At 62.2% G+C, this 21,236-nt stretch overlaps 1 protein-coding gene across 3 annotated transcripts; it reads right to left on the bottom strand.

Moving 5' to 3' along the window:
- Window positions 1-797: 797 nt before the first annotated feature.
- Window positions 798-21,205, bottom strand: ATG2A (autophagy related 2A). 3 transcript variants are annotated; one of them, XM_064576209.1, is made up of 41 exons: window positions 20,808-21,205; window positions 18,116-18,278; window positions 17,845-17,997; window positions 17,584-17,686; window positions 17,034-17,169; window positions 16,799-16,897; window positions 16,395-16,491; window positions 16,142-16,306; window positions 15,895-16,035; window positions 15,112-15,349; window positions 14,884-15,028; window positions 14,701-14,793; window positions 14,122-14,280; window positions 13,774-14,017; window positions 13,323-13,419; window positions 13,043-13,202; window positions 12,213-12,355; window positions 11,990-12,129; window positions 11,727-11,884; window positions 10,890-11,040; window positions 10,596-10,795; window positions 10,407-10,487; window positions 10,076-10,182; window positions 9,887-9,979; window positions 8,801-8,871; window positions 8,494-8,570; window positions 7,764-7,928; window positions 7,511-7,637; window positions 7,211-7,422; window positions 6,446-6,654; window positions 6,058-6,193; window positions 4,580-4,786; window positions 4,272-4,373; window positions 4,107-4,191; window positions 3,878-4,010; window positions 3,719-3,791; window positions 3,455-3,537; window positions 3,093-3,214; window positions 2,790-2,944; window positions 1,568-1,720; window positions 798-1,483 (listed from the first exon to the last, which is right to left on the bottom strand). In XM_064576209.1, exons 1-41 carry the CDS (start codon window positions 20,976-20,978, stop codon window positions 1,247-1,249), a joined length of 5,784 nt encoding a protein of 1,927 aa, XP_064432279.1. In that variant the 5' UTR covers window positions 20,979-21,205; the 3' UTR covers window positions 798-1,246. The 3 variants fall into 3 exon arrangements, with proteins under 3 accessions (XP_064432279.1, XP_045749309.1, XP_045749311.2); XM_045893353.3 differs by having other exon boundaries at window positions 7,758-7,928; window positions 20,808-21,200; XM_045893355.3 differs by lacking the exons at window positions 17,584-17,686; window positions 17,845-17,997; window positions 18,116-18,278; window positions 20,808-21,205 and having other exon boundaries at window positions 7,758-7,928; window positions 16,799-16,893; window positions 17,034-17,518.
- Window positions 21,206-21,236: the final 31 nt, after the last annotated feature.

The raw sequence follows: 21,236 nt of genomic DNA, 5'->3' as shown, positions 1-21,236 counted from the left end.
CTCTTAACCTGAGCCTCAGTTTCCCCAGAGGCCCACTGCCCACCTGCCTCAGCGCAATGCTACTGGAGAGCAAGGCGGGTGGGGCATGATCAGATTAGCCCCTCTCGCTCTGAAGAAACAAGGTGTGTGTGTTGGGGGGGTTGTAATGGGCATTTTCCCTACCCCATGTCAGGAGCCCTGCTAGCCAGTGCTGCCCCCAGCACCCCTCCCCGTCTAGTGCCCTGGAGCTGGGACCCCAGAGCAGAGGCTCCGATCACCCGACAAGCCTTCTGCCAGGGATGGCAGGAGCAGCCTCCAGGGGGCGCAGCCCTCCAGGAATGGTCCCTGGGTAGGGATCACCAGGAGGGGCCCGAAGCTCAGAGACCAAGGGTGCAGCCTCAGACCACACGGTCAGGGTCTGAACCTTCTTGGGGCACCCCGCAGCCTGACCCTTTGCTCCGTCTCCGTGTCCTCCTAGCTGTCCCCTCACCCCTGGCCCTAGGTAAGGCTGGATCCTGGGCTCTTGCAGGGCTAGAGCCGAGAAACATGGTCGGGGTGAGGTGGGCTCCAGGCCCCTTGGGCCTCTTCGCTCAGCCCCTGCCGCACAGAAGTGGGGCTGGCAGCGGCGAGGGGCAGAGTGCGGACGTAGGGCAGCTGGGGGAGCTGCAGGGCCGGACAGCTAGCTGGGGGCCAGTTTTAACCTGCTGGGCAGGTGTGGTGACCCCTGGTAGGAACATGGGGGATGCTGGGTAGGGAGGTGGGGATCTGGGTGAGAGCCAAGGTCAAGGCTGAGGCTGGGGCAGCGCAGGTACACAGGATGAGGGGGCCGGCGGTGGGCACAGTTTATTGCACTTCATGCAGATACTGACCCACACGCTCCAAGGAGCTTAAAAATACATTGACCCCCACAGTGTCTGTCCCCCACCTCCCCCCAGACACAGAGAGACACTTGGCTGAGTGGGGTCGGGGTCTGAGGGTCCAAGAGCCTCCGTCCTGGGATGAGGCGGCAGTGTGGGCCCAGGTGGTGGTGGAGGCGGTGTCCTTTCTCCCCAGAGGAAAAGTGCAGAGACGGGGCTGAGGCCCCAGGCAGGGAGGCCTCGTTCTCACAGCGACTGGCAGGGGGTGCCAGGCAGGGTCCTTCAGGGTCCTTCCCAAGGGCCCGCCCGGCTGTGGGCTGAAAGCTCTGGGGAGGCGCAGGAGCCAAGACGCCACCGGGGCTGGCCGGGCGAGGTGGGGAGCAGCGCCCATGGGTCCCGGCGCCCGGTGCTCAGTCCTGGCCTTCGTCTGAACGCCACTTGAGAGCGTGGTCCTTGTGTGCGTCGGGGAGGATCTGGTTTCGCATCCCCCCGAGCAGACTGGACGTGGCCTCGGTGGCTAGAATGAGGGGCTTCACCACGGTTGGGGGCAGCTGGCGGATCACGCCCCCCACGGCACCCGTCAGCCCCTTCTGCTCGTGGCCCCGAGATGCCACATCACAGATGGTCTGAGCCGTGTCCAGGATGCCCTGTGGAAGTCGGAGGTCAGCGCAGGGGTTTGGGGGCGGGGGGGACGTGGGCGTGGGACTGGGAAGAGGGCAGGGTCTCATCACCTCTCGAACTGTGTCATAGGCCTTCGCCACACCTTCCCGGAGGTCAGCGGGCTGGTGGCCCTTTCGCAGCCTTCGCATGGAGCGCTTGTCCTGCAGGGAGCGGGGGATGGGCGCTGCTGGGGACAGGATGTCGTACACGGTCTCAGCTGTGGCCTGAGGGGACATGGAGGGCACCAGATGAGGAGAGCCAGCGCGGGCACACACACCCAGCCCCTAGGACCCCAAGCCAGCCCCAGAGGACCGTGCTGGAAGCCCTGGCCAGCCCGGGGGCTGGGGGGGCATCACGCCTCTGCCTCCCCCACAGCCGTGCTTTACGGGGCTGCTCCTGCATCCTGCCGATGCTTCCAGCGCCCAGGTCGGGGGGCTTCAGGTGGAGGGCATTCTCCTCATGTCCACTGGACCCCAAACCCTCCTCGGGTGGACCACCACATGTGGACCCTTGCCCCATTTGTGAGGTGCCGCCCGTGCAGCTTTCGAGACCGAGTGCACCGTCTCCCCTCCCCTGCCCCTCGTCTGGCCCTGCCAGCTCTGGGGGAAGCCCGGGCGGAGTGCTGGGGTCCCTTAGCTCACCCCACCAACTCTCATCTGCCTTCTTACGCTGGCTGCTCTGTTCCTTTTGCCCCTCACTTCTCACCCTGCCTCCTCACCTAGCTGTGCCTTTGGGGGGCTCTCTGGGGCCTGCTTATCCTTCCAGCCTCCTTGCTAGAGATCTTGCCTGCGGCCTGCAAGGGGCTGGGCGTGTAGATCCCAGAAAGCCCTGAGCTCCCCCTTGCATCTGCATGCTCACCGCCCCACAGAGGCCTGCCCATCCTCGCCCTTCCACTAGCATTCACGGCACTGAACTAGAGCTGCTCGCAGGACAACTCCCGGGCCTCCCTGGGGATCTGTCTGGGCCTAGCCGAGTGCGGGGCCTGAATGAGTGAGGGCCAGTCTGCGCCGCGGTTTTCCTGTCTGTAAACAGAGCCACACCCCCTTCCCTCCTCGTCAAGAGCTGGCCAGGAGCAGACACCCAGTGGGCTAAAAGCATGCAGGGCACCCACCCCCCGAGGAGTTGCTGTGGGCCCCAGGCCGGTCAGTGAGCCTCTCCTGTCCATGATTGTGTCTCATAAAATGAGACCGCTCATCCAGACTGTCCATCCTTAGTAGCGCTTTGGGGACAGATCAGGCACCATGGAGCAGACTCTCCCTGCCCTACTTGGCCTGGAAGCAGGTGCCCACTCACCTGGATAGCCTGCACCAGCCGGTTGCTGAGTTCCAGGGCGGCCGAGGCCGTGGATGAGCCAAAGGAGGCGGCCCCCCGCTGCAGCCCCCGCATGAGGCGCCCGTCCTTTCTGTACTGCTCGATGGGCAGCCAAAGCAGGTCCCGGAACCCTTGAACTGCAGGGACCGGGCTGTCAGAGATGCCCGAGGCTGTGCGGCCCGCACCGACCCTGACTTAGGACCTCCTCCCCCTACTCCTGGGGGCAGCTTCTAGGCTGCCCAAGAGTCAGAGCCGTTTCTAGAGCCCCCACAGCCAGCCACTCACAGAGCTGGACAACAGAGTGCATGGGGCCTACACCCCCCAGCAGGCCAGGCAGCTGGTTCTTGCGGATATCCTGTAGCCACTCGTTGAGAGCGTAGCCCAGCACCTTGTCCACACCCAGGAGTCTGGGAAGGGGAGAGGAGAGGAGGGTACAGGGGCAGAGCCACACACTGAGGGGTCCTGGGGCCAGGACCCGAGTGAGGTACCCCTATGCTCTCCAGCCCAGTGCAAAGGATGACTGTGCCCACTTCACAGAGTGGAAACTGAGGCACCAGAGGAGGACTTGGCCAAGGCCACACAACCAGTCAGGATATAGCCAAGGGAAGACAGGAGACTGGGGGTGCTGGAGGGGATGGGGAGCTCACCCATGTCGGCAACAAAGCCGCTTCAGCTTCAGCTCGGAGCAGTTGAGCTGGGCTAGGCCGATGAGGAGGCCAGCGAAAGTACCCTGTGGAAGGAGGGATTTGGGTTCACACGATTCAGCTCCTCGGAGCCCCTGGAGGCCGGCTCAGCAGCCACTGCTGCTGGATCAAGCCCCGGCCCCCAGAAGACGAAGCCACGCCCGGGCAGAATGGGGAGCCCCGAGAAGGATGGCCCACGCAGCCACTCCGCGGGACAGCCCCACTCACCACCTGGTCCATGGTGACGTGCTTGCCGTGGTAATCCAACCAGATAGGCACCTCGGACGTGAAGCGGAACTCCCTGGATGGGAAACAGGGAGAGGGGGCCTTTGGTGCCTGACCCCGCCCCCTGCAGCCTGGGCGAGGACTCCCAGCCTTCAGCCCTACCTGAAGTAGATAGGCTGCTGCTCAGCAGAGGAGCTGTGTCCACCGCCCGTGGCCTCCTGGGAGCCGGTCATCTCTGCGTCCTCAGGCCGGCCCTCCTGGAGGCTGCTGGGCTGGACTCGGGTCTCAGGGCGAGCTAGGGTGGGGGACACCGATGGGGGATGGGCCCAGGGATGGCTGGGAGGCGGGAGGCGGGAGGCCCGGGCCCTCCCCTCCCAGCTCAGCCTCTCACCCTCAGCGGACGTCTCTGCCGAGACCATAGGATTGATGCTAGCCACCAAGCTGGTGAAGAAGTCCTTGAGGAAGAGCAGGGCGTCCTGCCGGGGAAGGTGCAGGTCAGAGAGGCCCAGGGGCAGTGGGGCTCACCGCGCGCTCTGCCCCCGTCTGGCCTACTCACCTGGTCCACGTTGAGCCGCAGGGGCATCAGCGAGACCCGGAGACAGCACTCGGGCCCCCCCAGGTTGGTTGTGGGGGCCACGTGCAGTGCTTTGATGGTGAGCTGGGGGCAGAGGGCAAGCTCTGGGAACCCGCCGGGCCTCAGGCCCCTGCCCCCACCCCGTACCCCGCCCCCCCCGGTGCCACATCTGCACATGCTGGTCCCTCAGCTGGGCCTGCCTGAGCCCCAGCATTCTCCCAGGCTCCCAACCCCCTGCTGTGTGGGCACACAAGGCCCTGCCCGCGGCGGCAAGCGGGGGCGGCCCGTACCATGTTGGAGTGGGCTCGACGTGGCATCCGCTCGCTCGTGTGCAGGTACAGGAACTTGTTGATCTGGGAGGAGGCCAGCCGGTCCCGGACCTCCAGCTCCTGCACAATGAACACCTGGCGGGACAGGGGCCGCTCCTCGAGCTCCTGGCCGGGGGCCGCAGGGCCTGTGGCTGGCTCCACCGGGTACACCTCGTGCTGGAAGCTTACCTGCGGGGCGGACAGACGCCTGAGCCGGGGAGGCAGGACCCCGCCTCTCCCAGCCCCCCTTCTGCCCCAGCCCCTCCCCAGGCCCCCACCTGGCTGCCTCCCCACAGTTGTCCCATAGTCAGTTCAAACTCCACTTGGCATGCTGAACTCTTAACCTGAATGTCTGCCCTGAATCTCCTTGCTCCGTTCCCTTCCTGTCACCTTAGAGGCCCCCGTGTGCCTGTCACCCAGCGCCAGCACCGCCCTTCTCCACACACCCAGAGGGACCTTCACAGAGCACACGCCCACCCACCTTGCGCCCTGCAAACACCCCCTCGGGGCCTGGAGGGGCCCGGCCTCTCCCTCCACCTTGCTCCTGACCGCCAGCCCCAATGGCCTCTCTCCTGCCCCTCGAACAGCTCGAGGCCCTTCTCTTCTTCGGAACTTTGCCCTGGTCTTCCCTCTCCCTGCCCCAGGGCTGGCTCCCCAGCCCCACTGGCTGCAGAGAGCCCGAGTTTGCTGGGCACGACAGCCCCGTGCACCGGGGCAGAGGGCCCGCACGGCCTTGCCCTCAGGAAGCAGCACCTCTGCCCGCACCGCCTCGTGTTGCCCGGCCTCCCAACCTGGGGTTCCTCCCCATCCAAATTTCTCCAGGATCGGACCGCTGTCACCGGCTCTGCGGCTGCCACCACCCTGTGCGGCCACCGTCTCCCACTGACCGCATCTCACTCTATTAAAAGCCAGAACCGTCCTGTGGTCTGCGGGGCGGTCGGCAACCTGGTTCCCAGTCAGACCCACGGCCCCCACGGCCCCCACGGCGCCCCTCCCCGCCCGGCTGCGGTCCTGCTGGCCACGTGGCTCCAGCACGGCAGGGATGCTCCCGGCCCGGCCTTCGTGCTGTGCCCTCTGCCCGAACCCTCTTCCCGCCCCCTTCCACGGCTCTCAAGAAGACTGTGCTGATCCTCCCCGGTGCTCCCTGTGCCCCCTCCCTGGTTCACCTTCCCCAAACACTGACCCCAGTCCACACCACACAGATCTGGGGCTCCCTCCCCTACCACACACGTTCCGGGCAAGCAGGGCTCTGTCTGCTGTGCTCGCTGCTCCCTCCATCGTCTAGAACAGCACCGGGGGTGCGGTGTGGCCGCCGCTCTGCAAGCGCTCAGGGACCTGGTGCCTGACCAGGGACCCGGAGCCAAGTGGCCGCGGTGGCATGCTGGCTGGGTGCCAGCGATGGGAGGGCCTGCCCTGTCCCCCTCCCAGGTGGCTTTCCGGACTCTGAGCCCCCAGCTCACCTTGCTGAGCTGGATCTCCATGAGGACGTGGTGCTGCCTCCCAGTGCCCCCCTGTGTACGCCAAGAGTTCTGGGGCCGGTTGGGGCCGGAGCAGCGGGAAGGAGAGCCCCTGGGGCCCATGAAGCTGCCTCTTGCCCTGGAAAGAGGGACAGGGGACAAGCTGACTTGGGGGAACCCCCTTCCCGTCAGAGCAGGCCCTTCAGCCTGGGGCAGCCTCAGCCCTGGGGAGGGGTGGGTAAGGAAGGAGGAAGAACGGAGGCCACTGAGGCAAGGACACTGCTCAAGGTTATCGGCGGCTGAAGGTCAGAGCTGGCCCCCAGCTCGGGCCCCATCTCCCCAGCTGGGCGGGCCCCACGCCATTGCTGCCACCTGCACTTGTCCTTCTCACCTGTGGCCAGGCTGGGGGCCAAAGTCCCGGCCCCCATAGAGGTGCCAGACGAGCGAGACTTCACGGAGCACCACACGGCTGCTAGGCACGGGGAAGTGGGCAGGCGCCCGCAGCAGGTCCGTGCTGCCCAAGGGCCGTGAGAAGTACCCGTCCTGCACGACGATGGGGCCTGGATGCAGCTGTGTCACCACGGGCTCCCCATCTCGGGGCTGCAAGGAGGGGCCCGAGTGAACACAGGTGCCGATACCTTCCCCAGTCCAGGCCACCCTCTCCCAACTTCCTCCCCATCCTCATACCTCCCCCCCATTTTGGACAAAGGAGGACCGTCCTGGGCCACCATCCCCAGAAGCTGTGTCAGGGTGCTCTGTCCAGGGGGGATCTAAGTGCCCCGTGCTCTTGCCAACCCTGTCTCCCTGGGCCTGGGTCTCACTTGCATGTGACATTCCCATTGGCTCCTGGGGGCCAGCCGGTCAGCACCCCGGCAATCAAATGGTTCTCCTCCCTCTCCTGCTAACCACCCTGCTCCTCTCTTTCCCTCCCCTTGATGTCCTGTCCCTCTGTCCTGGATGCCATTCTTTCTTCCTCTGGAAATCCACTTGCTCCTTCAAGGCCCAGAGTCAGGGAGACTGCCGTGGACCCAGACCCACCTCCTCAGTGACAGAGACCACCTCCTACCCCTCTACCAGCAGGAGCTCTAGAAAGGTGCAGAAGGGAGCCAGCCTCTCCTACCACTTTCTGGCCCTGCCCAGCCTGCCCCCCACACACCGGGATGCCCAGGCCAGGAGCATCAAGGATGCAGAACTCGTCACTGTCCAGAGTGTCTCCATCTCCCTCTTCCTTTTCATCTTCCTGGGCCTCTGAGCAGGACCCTAGGCTGCCAGCGGGGGCCACAACAGGGGGCGAGTGGGGCTGGCCCCCACTCCGTTCACCTGGGAATAGGTAGACTGACACAGGCGAGGTCTGAGGGAGGGGGCCACCTGTGGAGACAGACACCAGTTTTGGGGGCGATGCCTGATTTGGGTGCCTGATTGTGTCCCCTGGCCCCCAAGCACCTCTGCCCCCCACCTGAAGGCTGGGTCAGCTCCCGCAAGCTGCGCTCAGTGTCCAAGAGGGCGTCGGCCAGGTCCCGCTGGTTGATGAGGGCCGTCTCCACCGGAGGGCAGGAGGGCAGGGAGGCAGGGCTCTCAGACAGCTGGGCCGGGCAGGGGAGGAGTCATGAATGAGTGACGGGAAGGAGGGGCGCCCCTCCTCCGAAGCCAGGCCCCCGGGGGCTGCGGCAGGGGTCCCAGTGGCCTGTAGGGCCAGGCCTCACCTGTACCTTCTGGCCGGCGATCTCCGTGGGGCTGGGGGCCCGGGGAGGGGGGTGGAGGTCGCCCGCACTCATTACGTACTGGAGCAGGTTGACCAGCAGGGCGCAGGAGTCTGCACAGCTGTGCACGTGCACCACGTTGTTGGAGCAACGCAGTTCGAACAGCGGCTGGCTCTGGGGGGGCCGCGAGGGATGGGGAATGGGGCACCATCAGCCCAGGCTTCATCCCCGCCACACACGGATAGGACCCGGCCAGGTCTTCCGGGGCGGGGCGGGTCAGTCTGCTGCCCAACAGCCCCACTGAATGAAGGAGCAAACGGAGCCCCGGGAGTGGAATCACCCAAGGAAGGAAGAGTGCATTCCTCGCATGAAAGTGTTCCAGTGCCCAGTCCTTTATCGCTCACCTCAGCCTGGCCACGTGGGGCCTGTTACCTCCATTTTACTGAGGAGGAAGCAGGCCCCACAAAGGCCGGCTGACTCCCAAGGCCCTGCTTTTGCCCTGGCTGCAGCTGCCCCCTGGTGGTGGGGTTCATATTATGGGATGCCCAGGCTAGGCCTGGCCCTTGCCAGGGGGGCCACGAACCAGAGCCCGGCATGGAAGGGCAGGCAGTGACCGGAACCTGAGCCCAGACCCAGGGAGCAGAGGGAGGAGAGAGCGCAACGGCAAAGGGTGATCCCCCGAAGGCTCCCTCGGCCCTTGCACCTGCTCTGGCTCCGGGGGACTCTGCACAACACTCACCAGTTTGCCCTCGGTGCTCCCCTTCCAGGTTTTAATCACAAGCTCTAGAAGGTCAACATCCAAGACACAGACATAATCTGAAGCAGAGAACAAGAGAAGTTCCAGTTGCTTCTTCACGCCCAGCCCCTGGCCCATCACCAGAGCAGAGAACCTGGCGTTTCTCTAAGTGCAGCCCTTGTGCGCGTGCATGCGTGTGTGGGTGCTAAGAGCCCAGCCAGCAGCTGGGTGAGGACTTCTGGCTGCTCTGGGTGTGGCCGGGGGTTGTGGGCTCTCAGAGGGGAGGGAGCCCAGTCCAGGCCCTGCCCACCTCGCTGCAGATCCGGCGTCTCCACCTCACACTTGTCGGACAGGTATAAGGCTGAGTCGTCCAGGATGAACCTGGTGGGGAACAGGGCTGAGAAGGGCCCAGGAGCCTCTGCAGGCTGCAGCTCCATGGGAGCCACGGGGGTGGGGCCCCTAGAGACAGGCAGAGGGGCAGCCGCAGGGGGTCCCAAACCCACAAGAAACTAGCGCTGGGTCCTCGCTGGCCTCGGTGTTCTTGTCTGTACACTGGGGAGACTGGGCCGGTCTCCTGCGCCGCAGGCCCAAAATAGCGCATGCCTGCTTAGGTCACAGGGCAGGTAGCGCTCTCCCAAGTATTTCCTGCTCCTCCTCATCCAGGCCTCGCAGCGGCCGCAGGAGGGAAGTGTCCTGTTCCCCCCACCCACCCACAGCATTCACTGTTCTTTCAAAGTCAGTCCTTATTTTAATGGCAACATAACACAAGCTCCTTTAAGATATTTTAAAACACAGGAATAAGAAATAATCTCTAACCATATTCCCTTAATCCCAAATTCTGAGAAAAGCGCCCTATGTATTCTCTTCATCTTTTCTGTGAAGCCACAGACATGTATACAAAAAACCTTCATAAATCTTAAAAAACACCACCACCATGTAGAGCTTTCTATCTTGGGTTTTCAGCACATATTGCATTACGGCATCTCTCGTGTTTTTCAATGTTATTCTTCAACTTGACCTTAATGGTCGGGTCAGCCATGTTTACTGACTCAAGTTGTCATCTGGGGGCATTTAGATTGTTTGTAAGTTTTAAATTCTACAAAGGCATCACATTCCACCTCTGTTATCCTTACATCCTTAGAACAAGCACGTCAGTGAGCCTATCAGGTTAGAGAGCACAAATGTTTTTAAGGCTCTGCTGAGGAGGTGCCAACTGCTGTCCGGGGAGGTGGAACCAATTCTCATTCCTGAGGGAGGGATCATCGCCCAAATGTACAGAAAGGCTCAGAGACTGAGGACACAAATCAGATAGGCAGGACCCTGGGGAGTGGCAGTTGCAGCCTAGTTTGGGGGCGGCGGGGGGATGGAAAGTGAGCTGGGTGGGGGTGGCGCATACCTGAGCAGGAAGGTGGAGGTGTCCATGATGATGTTGCTGGAGAGGGTGAAGGTCTCAGCGGTGATAAGGACACGCACAGGGAGGTAGAGGGGCCTGGGGGGGGGGTGTCACACATGCACTAGGGCGGGCTCCTTACACACAGAGAGCCTGCCCCCGGCCCCTGGCTCTTGGCCCACCCAGGCTGGGTACCTGTAGTCCACAGCGCAGGAGAACAGGTGAGTGTGTAGGACAGTAATGACGGTTGGGGGCAGGTAGCCCAGCACTGGGTCATCAAGCACATCTAAGAACTCCAACAGCTTTGGGGGCCGGGACAGGAGGGGTACCGAGGATCAGGGGCCTCTTCCTTCCTCTAATCCCCTCCCCGCGCCCCAGCATGGCTCCCCACCTGCTGCCCATCAGCTGCTACCATACCCCTTGCCCAGGGGCTTTGCTTGGAAGTCAGCTCTGGCCCAGCCCAGGCCCCTCACACTGGCCTCCCCCCAAGCGCAGAGACCTGCCTGCCCACACCACTTTCGCTCACCTGGGAGTGCCAACTCTGTTCTGGTAAAGCCATGAAGTGGCGCAGGGTGGCCTTGTGGAGCCTCAGTGTCACCAGGAACTCCTGGAGGTGGGGCACAGTCAGCACGGGGGGAGGGGGACTAGCCCACCAGGCACCAGGGAGGCAGTTGCCCCAGCCAAGTGGGTAGACCAGACTCAGGCACTGTTGTACCTTGACATTTTTGTGGGGGTCCAGATGGATGCGCACAGCCGTGGACAGCATGTGGGGACCCCGGCCCTGGCCCTTGGGGCCCGAGGCTCCCCGTTCGGTCACCCCTTCCTCCGATGGGTAGATGGTTGGGGCCAGCTGGGCCGGAGGAACAAAGCTGGGCAGCTCCAGGCGACTGGGCAGCAGGTGGTCTTCCACAACCGCTGGGGAGGCAGCTGGTGAGCCCCTTGCCAAGCTGGCTGTCCGTCCCCTCCACCCAGAGCCCACGTCCCTCCAGCAAGTCCCCTCCTTTCACACCTCGGTGGTAGAGCTTGGCCTTCTCGGCTTCTAGGCAGAAATAGCCGAGTCCCGGCTGGCCTCGGTACTGGGAGACGCTGAAGATGGTGCCTTGCTCCACATCCAACACCAGTTCCCCGTGTGAGGTCTCTAGCCGCCTCCCAACCTCATCCTGCAAGCAGAGCATGTGGCGTGGCCTCAACAGGGCCCTCGGCAGCCCTCGTGCCCTCAGGGGGGTGGCCTCCAGGAGCCCTGGCCTGCGTAGGACCAGCTCTCGCTCTACCCAGACTCCGCTGAAGACCTAGAGCAGCACTTATCTTTTTTTTTTTTTTCTTTTTAGAGAGGGAGTGGGGAAGGGGCGGAGGGAGAGGTAGAGAGAGATCTTTTTTGGGGGGGGAGGGGGAGAGAGAGAGAATCTTAAGCAGGCTCCATGCCCAGTGTGGAGCCCGATACGGGGCTCCATCTCAGGACCCCGAGATGACCTGAGCCAAAATCAAGAGTTGGACCCTTAACAGACTGAGCCACGCAGGCACTCCATCACTTGTCTCTTTTGCCAGAAGGCGAGTCATCCCTGCCCTATCTGCCATCCAGCATGAGCTAGTGCCCATGTGGACCCCTAGCCTGGTGCCTTACGTACAACAGGTGCTAACGGGGTGTGATGGATGGTTGGGGAGGCATGGGTGGTCAGTGGGTGGTGGGTGGGTGCTGCTGGCCAGACAGACCACTCTCAGCCACACTGGGGTTTCTTTTCCTAGATTCCCAATTTGGAGCTGCTCACACTGGTCTTGCTCTCCTGCCAACGGTGGGTTGGGGGGGCGTTGGAGTCAGCGGGGCTCACCTCCCCAGGGCTGCCCTCACCTTAGTCTCACAGAGGGCTGTGATCCGACCCTTCAGCACTGTCACCAGCGTAGAGAAGGTACTCTGGGAGCGAGGACTTGGGGACTCAGGGGCAGGGGGCTGGGGAGCGCCTGATGCCCCTACTGAGAAGTGGGCATCCTCATCATCCGAGTCTGAGTCTGGGGTGAGATCAAGGAGCCAAGTGGGAAGGAGACCTGGGAGGGCTGCCCCAGCCCTGCCCAGCTCTGGGGGCCTCAGGACCCCTGCTGGGGCATCCCTCCTACCCAGCTTGAAGGCTGACTTGCACATCTTGAAGTTGTCGTGCCAAAAGCCTGAGGGGCCTGGGAAACCAGCGGGGTGAGCGGCGGGGTCAGGGGTGGGAAGCAGGTCCGCAGGCTCCCACATGAGCAGGTCGTTGTTGATCCTGGGGCAGGTGGATGAGAGCAGCAGTGAGGGTGGCCCAGCCCAGCCCCTCCCCACGCGCCCCCTACCCACTTGAGTCACCACCTGTTATAGAGGCTCTCATAGACCTCCTTGCTGGGCAGGAAGATGTGGGCGCTGGGCAGGAGCACTTCCAGGCTGCAGCGCGACAGCACCAGGGCCCGGCTCTGGAAGGTCCTCATCTCCTCAGGGTCTCCAGGAATCACCATCTAGACAGGCGAGCGGGAAAGGCATCTGAGACGTCAGGGACTGCTTCTGGCTCGGCAATCAGACCCTAGTCTGCACCCTGACTTCCTATCATTCATTCATTCATTCTCATTCATTCATAGGAGCCCCTCTGCTGGGATGTGTGACAGCCAGCTCGTGCGAAGCGCTGACCACGTGCCAACCCTATTATGAGGGAGGACCTCAGGTGTGTCAACTCCTTTCTCCTCGTGATAAGCCTGTAACACAGGTCATTGTATCCACTTTCAAGATGAGGAAACTCATCTGCGTAGAGCTCTGAGATTAGACGAGTTCCAAGAGGACGAAGCCACTGAATGGAAGAGTCTGGATTCAAACCCAGATCTTTTGGCCCAGAGGCCAGGCCCTTAACTCTCTCTCACTCAAATCTCAGCACCTTCAGAGAAGAGGATCCTGAGGTCCAAACACACACTGTCAACAGACGGGGTTGTGATCTTCCCCATCAGGGACCTGTGCCTTCCAGGGCCTGCCCTCCCCAGTGTCCTCATGCCCAGGCCCCATGAGCTGGGGTGCTTTTGACTCCCCACTGGTCTAAGATGATGGAAGAGATGAAACTCTAGCTGGTGCCAGGTCACGTCAACTGGTGCCCCAGGTGGTCTTGTCCTCCTATCCCACAGCCACCAAGTGGCTCCCCTGGGTCCCAGGGGCCTCACCTCCTCCGTCTCGTACATGGTCCTTTTAGAGGAGAAGGGCGAGGGCTCAGGCTCCCGCAGCTCACACGGACTCTCAGCTGACAGCTCCAGCAGCTCTCCCTTCTCAGGGGCCACTTCCCACTGTGCGCTGCTGAGCTGGGGGCGCAGTGTCACCACTACCCTGCCAGGGCACAGGCCTGTCACTGACCTGCAAGGCCCCCTCAGCCCCGGACCCCACCTCGGGAGCCACCCTCAGCAGCCAAGCACTCTCCTGTCCATCCCTTCCGGAGCCCCCACTTACTGGGGCAGGAAGTATTTGCGCCCAGGGCTCTTGGGATCCAGGGCTTTGGAGACCCGCAGGCAGGGGATGGGTGGCTTCTCTCCATCTTCGTAAGTGCCTGGAAGGATGAGGAGGAGTGGGGGGCTGTCATTGCTGCCCTTCCCCATTTCTTCCCCAGTGGGAGGTGGGGTTAGTGGGGGCCTGGAACCTCCATCATGGTGACTGTCCTTTACTGTTTACAGGCCTGCGCCCTCCCTCACACCCACAATCTGCAGCAGGCCAGGGATAAAGGGTCGACTCTGCCCACTCTCAGACAAGCCTGGAGACAGGCCATGCTGGTGCGTCATGGAGCTGGTGAGGCTCGAGCCAGAGTCTGCCCGGACTGTGACTCAGTCCCTTCCATAGCCCCGGGCCCACCTCTCCCAGAGGTCTGAGGCCCTGCCCTGGGTACTGTCCCCTGGGGGGATCTCACCATGCAGATCGGAGCAGGTAAGTTCCAGGCGGGTGGGCACTGGGGGACCAGGACCGCTGTTCAACTCTGACCGGAACTGGGGCTCACTCAGCTCCAGCCGCAGCTGCTCGGCCCGCACAGCCCGGCCTGCCCAGGGGTCCCGCTCGGGCCTCAGGTCGGCAATGGGGAAGCGCAGCTGCAGCGTGGCCCGGGGTGCTGAGAGCCGCACCACCGTCTGCTGCTCGGCAGCTGGTGCGGGTTCTGTCTGCAGGAGGATGGGGGGCATCAGAGCTGCTGCCAGGGGCCCCGCCACTGTGGCTCTGAGCCAGAGGGTCCGTGCCAGCTCCCTGCCTCAGCTGGGTATCTCACCAGGAGGCTGGCAGGTGGCTCAGGAGGGGGTATGGTAGCCAGGCGCAGCAGGGCAGCAAGCCGGTCCAGGGCCCCCAGCTCCACATCTGCCTGGAAGTCAGCCAGGTCCAGGGCCAGTTCTGAGTGGCAATGGCAGGCAGCGGGGCGCCGGGGTCGGCTCTGAGGGCAAGGGTGTTCAGGTCAGCGAGGACTGTGGGGTAGGTGAGGGCAGGATGGGAAGGGACCCCCTTGAGCAAAAACAAAACACAGAGCCCTCCTGGGTGGTGGGAAGGAAAGCTTGAGCAGGGGACCTGGAGATCCTCACCACATTGCCTGAGAAAGATGACCATGTTTGTTTAATAAAAGCCACCGGTATCTGGAGACCCGCAGGGGTTTGCCAAGATGGGCCAGGGAAGGGGCAACCAGGCCAAGAGGATGCCTTATGTAGGGCCCAGCTGTCTTCAAGGGCTCCCAGATGGGGAGGTGTGCTCTAATTGAGCACGGGCAAAGGGGGTGGAGGGTGGGAGCAGGGAAGTCACTGCGGAGGCTGACAGGTGAGGAACAGCCAAGGGCCCTTAGGCATGGGGTGAAGTGGGTTACCTTGGACATCCGGCGGAGAGTCTGTGTGTGACGCAGGTGGGCACAGGGCCGAGCTGAGGCCTGGGAACCTAGGGTGCTGGGGAAGCTCAGGATCTGGGATGGGACACAGGCGGCAAGTCAGGCAGAGCCTCCACACCCACTGGAAGCTGCAGGCCTTGCCACATACTCGCTCTCGGCCCTCACCTCTGTGTACTCGGGCTCTGACGTGTCCCTGGGCCACAGGCACTCCAGCACCTCGAGCTGCCCGAAGTGCACGTGTGTGCTCGTAGTCCTTCGGCCCCTGCCTGTCCGCAGCTCCCAGGACAGCTGCACAGCTGTCCCCGTTAGCCTGCGGGGAAGAAGCTGGGCATCAGAGGTTGGGCTTGGGGGGCGGAGGGAGTCTCTCCTTGGGCCCCTGCCTTGGGCTTGTACCGGACATGGCTACAGGGACAGGCCCTCTGGAAGCGCGGTCGGAGATGGTGGAAGTCACGGGAGCCGAAGGGCCCATCCTTGGTGGCATCAAACTCCGCAAAAAAGTGGGTGGTGAGGTCAGGTGGTCCAGAAGATGGGGCAGACGTCTGCAGCAAGGTCAGGGTCATGCCCCCCAAGGTCATCTTCACCAGTGAGTCAGGGCGCAGGGTGTCCGGGAGGGGCGTGGGGGCCGTCTTGCCTGAGAGGATAGAGGTTTCACCAGGGACTTCCCAGAGCTCATGGGTACCCCAGGTAGAGGGATGGTCAGACACTGGGCTGCGGGCTGGGAGAAGCCCTGACCCAAATGGACTGTGACTCTGGCATGGGGCTTGGCCGGGCAGGGCTAACCCAGAGCCTCGTTATGCCAGATACTGAGTCTAGGCTCAATCCAAGCCTCTCAAGGAGCTGGAAGAAGTGGGTGATAAAGCACTCAGGCCAGCACCTGACATACGTAATCTCTCAATAAACATCGGCCAAAACATATAGCCTGCCAAGGTCAGATCTTAGTACACTCTTTTTACGGAAGGGGAAACTAAGTCTCCAAGAACTTAAGTGCTTGGCCCAAGATCACGGACTTTGAAACCTGGCCTCTATCCATTGTGTTACCAGCCTCCCCTGAGCATCCCCAGGGAACCAAGTAACCCACAGTGGACCGCTAAGCGTGGATGGGGGCCTCCTACACGTACATGACATCACATGGGCACTGAGGCCCTTTCCAGCTCCTCTTGCCCCAGGAGCACTCACCAGTTGGGTGGGCATGGGCAGACAGCCGGCGGGGGGCCATGTCGCTGTGCACAGAGGATCCCAGGTCTACATCCGAGAGGGAGAGCTCAGAGAGGGCTGAGGCCACACTGCTCGTGAGGCCCGCCATGGAGAAGAAGAGGTCTGTGGGCCAGGGCAGGAGAGGTCAGGGAAAGCCACACTTGGCGCCCGTGACTCCTACACCCTGGCTAGCTGCCTGGACAACTGCCAGGTCTGGCCCCACACCCACCAGTGTTGTCCAGGTTGACAAGAGGGTTGGTAAGGGGTTCTGGGCTGAGGGGCTCGGCCACAGCCCCTGCCTGCAGCTGCTGGTTCAGGTCCTGCTCAATCAGCCACAGGTCTTCAGCACCGAGCGGGCGGCTCTTATTCAGCTTGTCAACCAGGCCGTCAGGGTCTATGGAGGAGGACACTTCTTTGTGTTGGTCCAGCCTAGCTGGCCCCTCCCCAGCCATCCCATCCCCTGGAGGGCCCAGGGGCCTCACCTGCGAGGCTCATGGCACTGAGCAGTTCTTGAAGCTGCTGGAGCTGCTGAGGCGTCAGGAGCAGGTGCAAGGAGCCCAGCTGTCCAGCCACCTCCAGCTGGGGACAGAAGGGGCCAGAGGGGCCAACCATGGAGCCTACACTTGCCACCTCGGCCCTCTGAGAGCCACCGCCCACCTGCCCTCACCCAGAGGAGGGAGGATGCCAGTTGCCAGGCTAAGCTCCGTCACCACTAGGGAGCCGTGTGACGCTGGCCACAACTTGACCACCAAGCCTGCTTCTCTATCCAAGAAGGCAGTAATTTCTCCCACTCAATGACCCTGCTTTGTACAGGGCAAGATCAGCACTGCTGAGGAGTATTCTGAAATGGGCCACACTCCCTCCTCCACAGGGGCTGGGGACCCACCTTGGGGCCTGGGAAGGCCTCATTCTGCTTCAATTTCACTGTCAATTCCATATACCCTGAGCAGCTGCCGATCTGCAAGGGGGGTTGTGGGGGATCTTCCTGGAGGCAAAAGGCGATAGGAGGGAAGGGGTCGAGAAGATGAGGTCAGAGATGGTCAGAAGGGATGGGGCGCAGCGGGGCAGATAGAAGACGGGGATTAGAAGGGAAGAAACTGTGGGGATCAGAGCCAGCCCACCTGTGGGGGGAGCTCCTCGAAGTGCAGGCGGACTCCTGCTAGCTGCAGCAGCTTGTGCAGAAAGGCAGGAGGCTGGTGCACGTCCACTGGAGGCGCCTGGCTTGGGTCCCGCACTGCCTCATCACAGTACTCCAGTCTGCCGAGTGCAGGATCAGCCCTCGCCCCAGCCACCCCAGGCTGGAGCCCTTCTCCCCACACAGTACTCTGTTCTAGGGGCCTGGGGCCAGAGAGTTTGGCCAGCAGAGCTGCCCCCTCATAGCCAGGCCATCCTGGACCTCCATGGCCAGCCCTTGCCCTTCAAACCCTCAGTGTGTAACTTGATCCTTGGGGTCCCAGCCACCTTGGGCCTGTACCGCTTGGCCCCTGGACACCACTCCAGGCTCACAATATGGTCTCCCTCCCACCACAGCCACCACCCAGGCCCACCCAAGACTTGCCCTGCTACTTTCCTGGAGCCCAAGCTGGGGTTAGGGGCAGGGCCAACACCATTCAGCGGCCCCTCACTCCCCCTCATCTGCACCTCAGCCCACCCCGCTAGGCATACCCCTACCTCTGTACATGGACTTCCACTGCCACGCCATGCTCCCCATCACCTGGCGAGTGCTCCACCCTCACGACAGTGTCCAGGAAGGTCACCTTGATCCTTCGCAGCACTGAGGGGTGGAAAGGGGTCTCAGGCCAGGTGGAACAGCAAAGGGGCAGGCAGAATTTCCCTGCTGGGGCAGCAGTGTGGCCATCCTGCTGTCTGGGGCCCCTGTCTTGTGGGCTATGGAGGGGCGGGCAGCAGGGTAGCAATGAGAGGCCTACTTACCAGTCTCAATGGTCTGGGCAAACATTTCCAGTCCCTCCAGGGGCTGTGGTGCCTCCGAGGGCTCGGGCAGCCCGTCCCGAAGGCACTCCTGAGCCAGCTGCAGGCTCGTGGTCATGCATGAGGCCCAACTCTGAGAGTCGGCAGCCCCTGGCCCTGTGAGTAGGAAGAGGGTCTCAGGAGAGGCAGGCCTAGTCAGCTCCTGGGTGCCCAGGCCTATTCCTTACCACTTGCTCCCCACCACCCCCCAACCCCAGTCTTGCCCTGCCCTCACCTGGGCCCCGACGAGGCTGCAGGGTGAGCTGGAGGCCTGACACGTGCACGGTGCAGTGGTCAGTGAGCAGCGCAGCCCAGGGCACGGCCACCTTGATAGAGCCCACGAAGCCTTCCACCAGCTCTAAGGGTGATTCTATGGACTCCAGCACTTCGTTCACAGACTGGGAGCAGGGAAGGGACAAAGCTGGCTCAAGGAAACCCCAAATGTGGCTGTCTCCTTGGCTGCCACACTCCTTGTTAGTCTGCTCTGACCTTGGAGAGCTCCCTTGTTCTCCCCGCCCCCAACCGTGTGCTACTACAGAGTTCTACCCTTGCTTTAGCTGATTTCTACTCTTGGCCCATCCAAACATCTTTCATCCTTTAAGCCAGAGGAGGGGGTGCTGAAGCATGAAAAGGAGGAAGCCAGGGGCGCCTGGGTGGCTCAGTCGTTAAGCGTCTGCCTTCGGCTCAGGTCATTATCTGGGGGTCCTGGGATCGAGCCCCACATTGGGCTCCCTGCTCAGCGGAGAGCCTGCTTCCCTCTCTCCCTCTGCCTGCCGCTCTGTCTACTTGTGGTCTCTATCTCTCTGTCAAATAAATAAAATCTTTAAAAAAAAAAAAAAAGGGGCACCAGGGTGGCTCAGTTGTTAAGCGTCTGCCTTCGGCTCAGGTCATGATCCCAGGGTCCTGGGATGGAGCCCCGCATCGGGCTCCCTGCTCAGTGGGAAGCCTGCTTCTCCCTCTCCCACTCCCCCTGCTTGTGTTCCCTCTCACTGTCTCCCTCTCTGTCAAATAAATAAAATCTTAAAAAAAAAAAAAAAAAGGAGGAAGCCAGGCAGAGAGGACGGAAGGTGGCATGATCAAGGCATGGGAACAGCATGTGGAAAGGCCCAGCAGAGTGCACCCATGGTTCTCTCTGGGCAAGTATGGAGTTCAAGGGGAGTATGCTGGAGAGGCTATCAGAGGACCGAACTGAGCCAGAGGGGGACCCCCCCAACTCCAAACATTTGGTGTAGCTGTACCTCTTTGAGGTACAAGGCTGAGAGCCCCTGGTTACGACTGGGGAAAGAGCACCACCACCATCTGGGAGCTAGGCAGGAACCCACCTGCCTGCTCCGTGTGATCCCAGGTGCTGTGTGGTACCACCCAGAGAAGTTCCCAGTAAACACTTGTTGGATCCAAGAATAAACAAACACATGGCAAAACTAGAAGGCTTATGGAGGTCAAGTTGAAACTCCTTACCCAGACATCCACAGATAGGAAACTGAGGCCTAGAGAGAAGGAACTAGTTTAATCACTCAGTGTAGTGTGAGGACTACAACTGGGAGACAGGCCTCTCTCCTCACCCCATCCCAGGCACTCAGCTTCTTCTGGGGTCTTCAAGGCGGGGGCTGCAGGCTGAGTGGGTGGGAGGAGGGGCTGGCTATGAAAGCACCTGCTTTTCACCAGGGGATAACTTCTCCCTGGAGGCCAGCCCAGAAAGCAGCATAGCTAGGAGCCATTTCAATCCCCACCAAGAGGGCAGGGCAGGGCAGGGCAGGGCAGGGCAAGGCAGGGCAAGGCAGGGCAGGGTGGGAGTGTTTTCTGGGACTGGAAATAGAAAGCAGCAGCCTAGAGGTCTTGGCCATTTCTTTCAGGCCAGTCTAAAAGTCAGAGGTCACAAAAGGCCTCCACTAGGATTCATAAACAAGAGGTTATCGGGAGGTGTCCCCACCTCTGGGCTTGGATGTCTCCCTCTGCCTCTACATTTGCTCAGGACGTCCTGGCCTACCCCTAAAGCTCAGCTCTTCCTGCCCCAGATTTCGTCTGCTCAGCCAGAAAATTGAGAAGCCCCTGACCCCATGCCCACCCCTGCTGCTCTGAAGTGGGGGGTTGACCCCCGTGCCAGTCCTGGCCTGATGCCTCTAACTGATGGCTCCTTTGCAGCTTCCCAGTTCAGATGAGTTGAGTCACTGCCCCTCACCACCCCCAGCCTCAGGCTTCTGACCCAGACCTATTCCTTCCTGCCTCCCCAGCATCTCCCCTGGCCTCCTCCCTGTCTGAAGCCAAACCTCTCCACCTTTCCTCAGGGGCTTGCCGGCAGGTAGGGAGGCCCATTCCCAAGCCCCTCCCCAAACACCACTGGGTCCATCCCACTCTCCCCAAAGCAGGAAGTAGGCAGCCGAGGCAGTCACACGAGGTGTTGATCAACACGGGTGCTGACGCGGTTGTTGACATCCCGGTCCTGAGGCGAACCCCACCCACTTGGCCCCGGATCCGAGGGTCAGGAGGTCAGAGCACCTTTCCCACAGGTGCTCTCAGCAGGACTCGGGACCCCTACACCAGCCTTGCCTCACCAGCTAGCTGCAAGGCTCCAACTCTGTCACTGCCCCGGACGGGTTCTGTCAGAGGCCCCTAGTTCCTTCGCTCCCTCGTCACCTTCTCCTCAGCTCCTCAGGACCACGCTTCTCAACTCGGGCCCCAAACTCGATGTGCTTACTCTGGCATTCTCCAGACAAGTGACACCCCCTTCCTCAGCCTCAGTTTCTCCTCCTGGGAAGTGGAGGCAGGAACCCCCTTCCCACCCAGCTTCTGGCTCCGAAGCCGATCAGTCGCCTGGAAAGGGCCTCACTCCACAGCCTCTTCACGCCCTCTGCCCGGTCCCCCAGCCAGGATCCTCGGGTCTCTGCGCACCGCTCCCCCGCTTCCCGATCTCGGGCCTCGTTCCTCACCCAGATCTCCAGGTGGATATCCCGCAGGGCAACACTGCCCTTGTACAAGTCGAGGCTGAGCTGATCCAGGCTGAGGTGCTCCTGGAAGAAGTGACCCAAGTAGTGGTGCAGCAAGTAGCGGCATACCCGCTCTTTCACACAGTTCGACCATGGCCACAGCCATCGTGACATCTCGGAGACCGCCGGGCCCAGGCCGCCGCCGCTCGCCGCCCGCCGGCGATCCCTGTCCGGCTTCGCCGTTCACTAGAGCCCCCGGCTGTCCCCGCCGCTTCTCTCAGCGCCAGGCCGCGCCCCCGGGCCCTCAGCCACGCCCCCCACGCTCACTGCCATTCGCCATTGTAAAGGGCGAGGCCTACTGATTGGCCGCGGGGGGCGGAGTCTTCGAGCACGAAAAAGGGACGGGGCTCTCTGCATGATATAGTGCTCCCA

The sequence above is a fragment of the Mirounga angustirostris genome, unplaced genomic scaffold (assembly GCF_029215605.1).
Source record: "Mirounga angustirostris isolate CCGP_5_RB_7025 unplaced genomic scaffold, mMirAng1.0.hap1 SCAF_13, whole genome shotgun sequence".
Taxonomy (NCBI): domain Eukaryota; kingdom Metazoa; phylum Chordata; class Mammalia; order Carnivora; family Phocidae; genus Mirounga; species Mirounga angustirostris.
The sequence above is the reverse complement of the archived record's forward strand: the minus strand, read 5'-3'. Positions and strand labels throughout refer to the sequence as shown.

Bases quoted from the DNA above. Each gene is read 5' to 3' on its own strand.
- ATG2A (XM_045893353.3), bottom strand. From the start codon at position 20,978: ATGTCACGATGGCTGTGGCCATGGTCGAACTGTGTGAAAGAGCGGGTA. The intron at 17,170-17,583 runs GTAGGGGTATGC...TGCACTCGGCAG, and splicing joins GTGGAAGTCCATGTACAGAG to ACTGGAGTACTGTGATGAGG. The intron at 4,192-4,271 runs GTGAGTAGGCCA...CTTCCCCGGCAG, and splicing joins TGCGGCTCAACGTGGACCAG to GACGCCCTGCTCTTCCTCAA.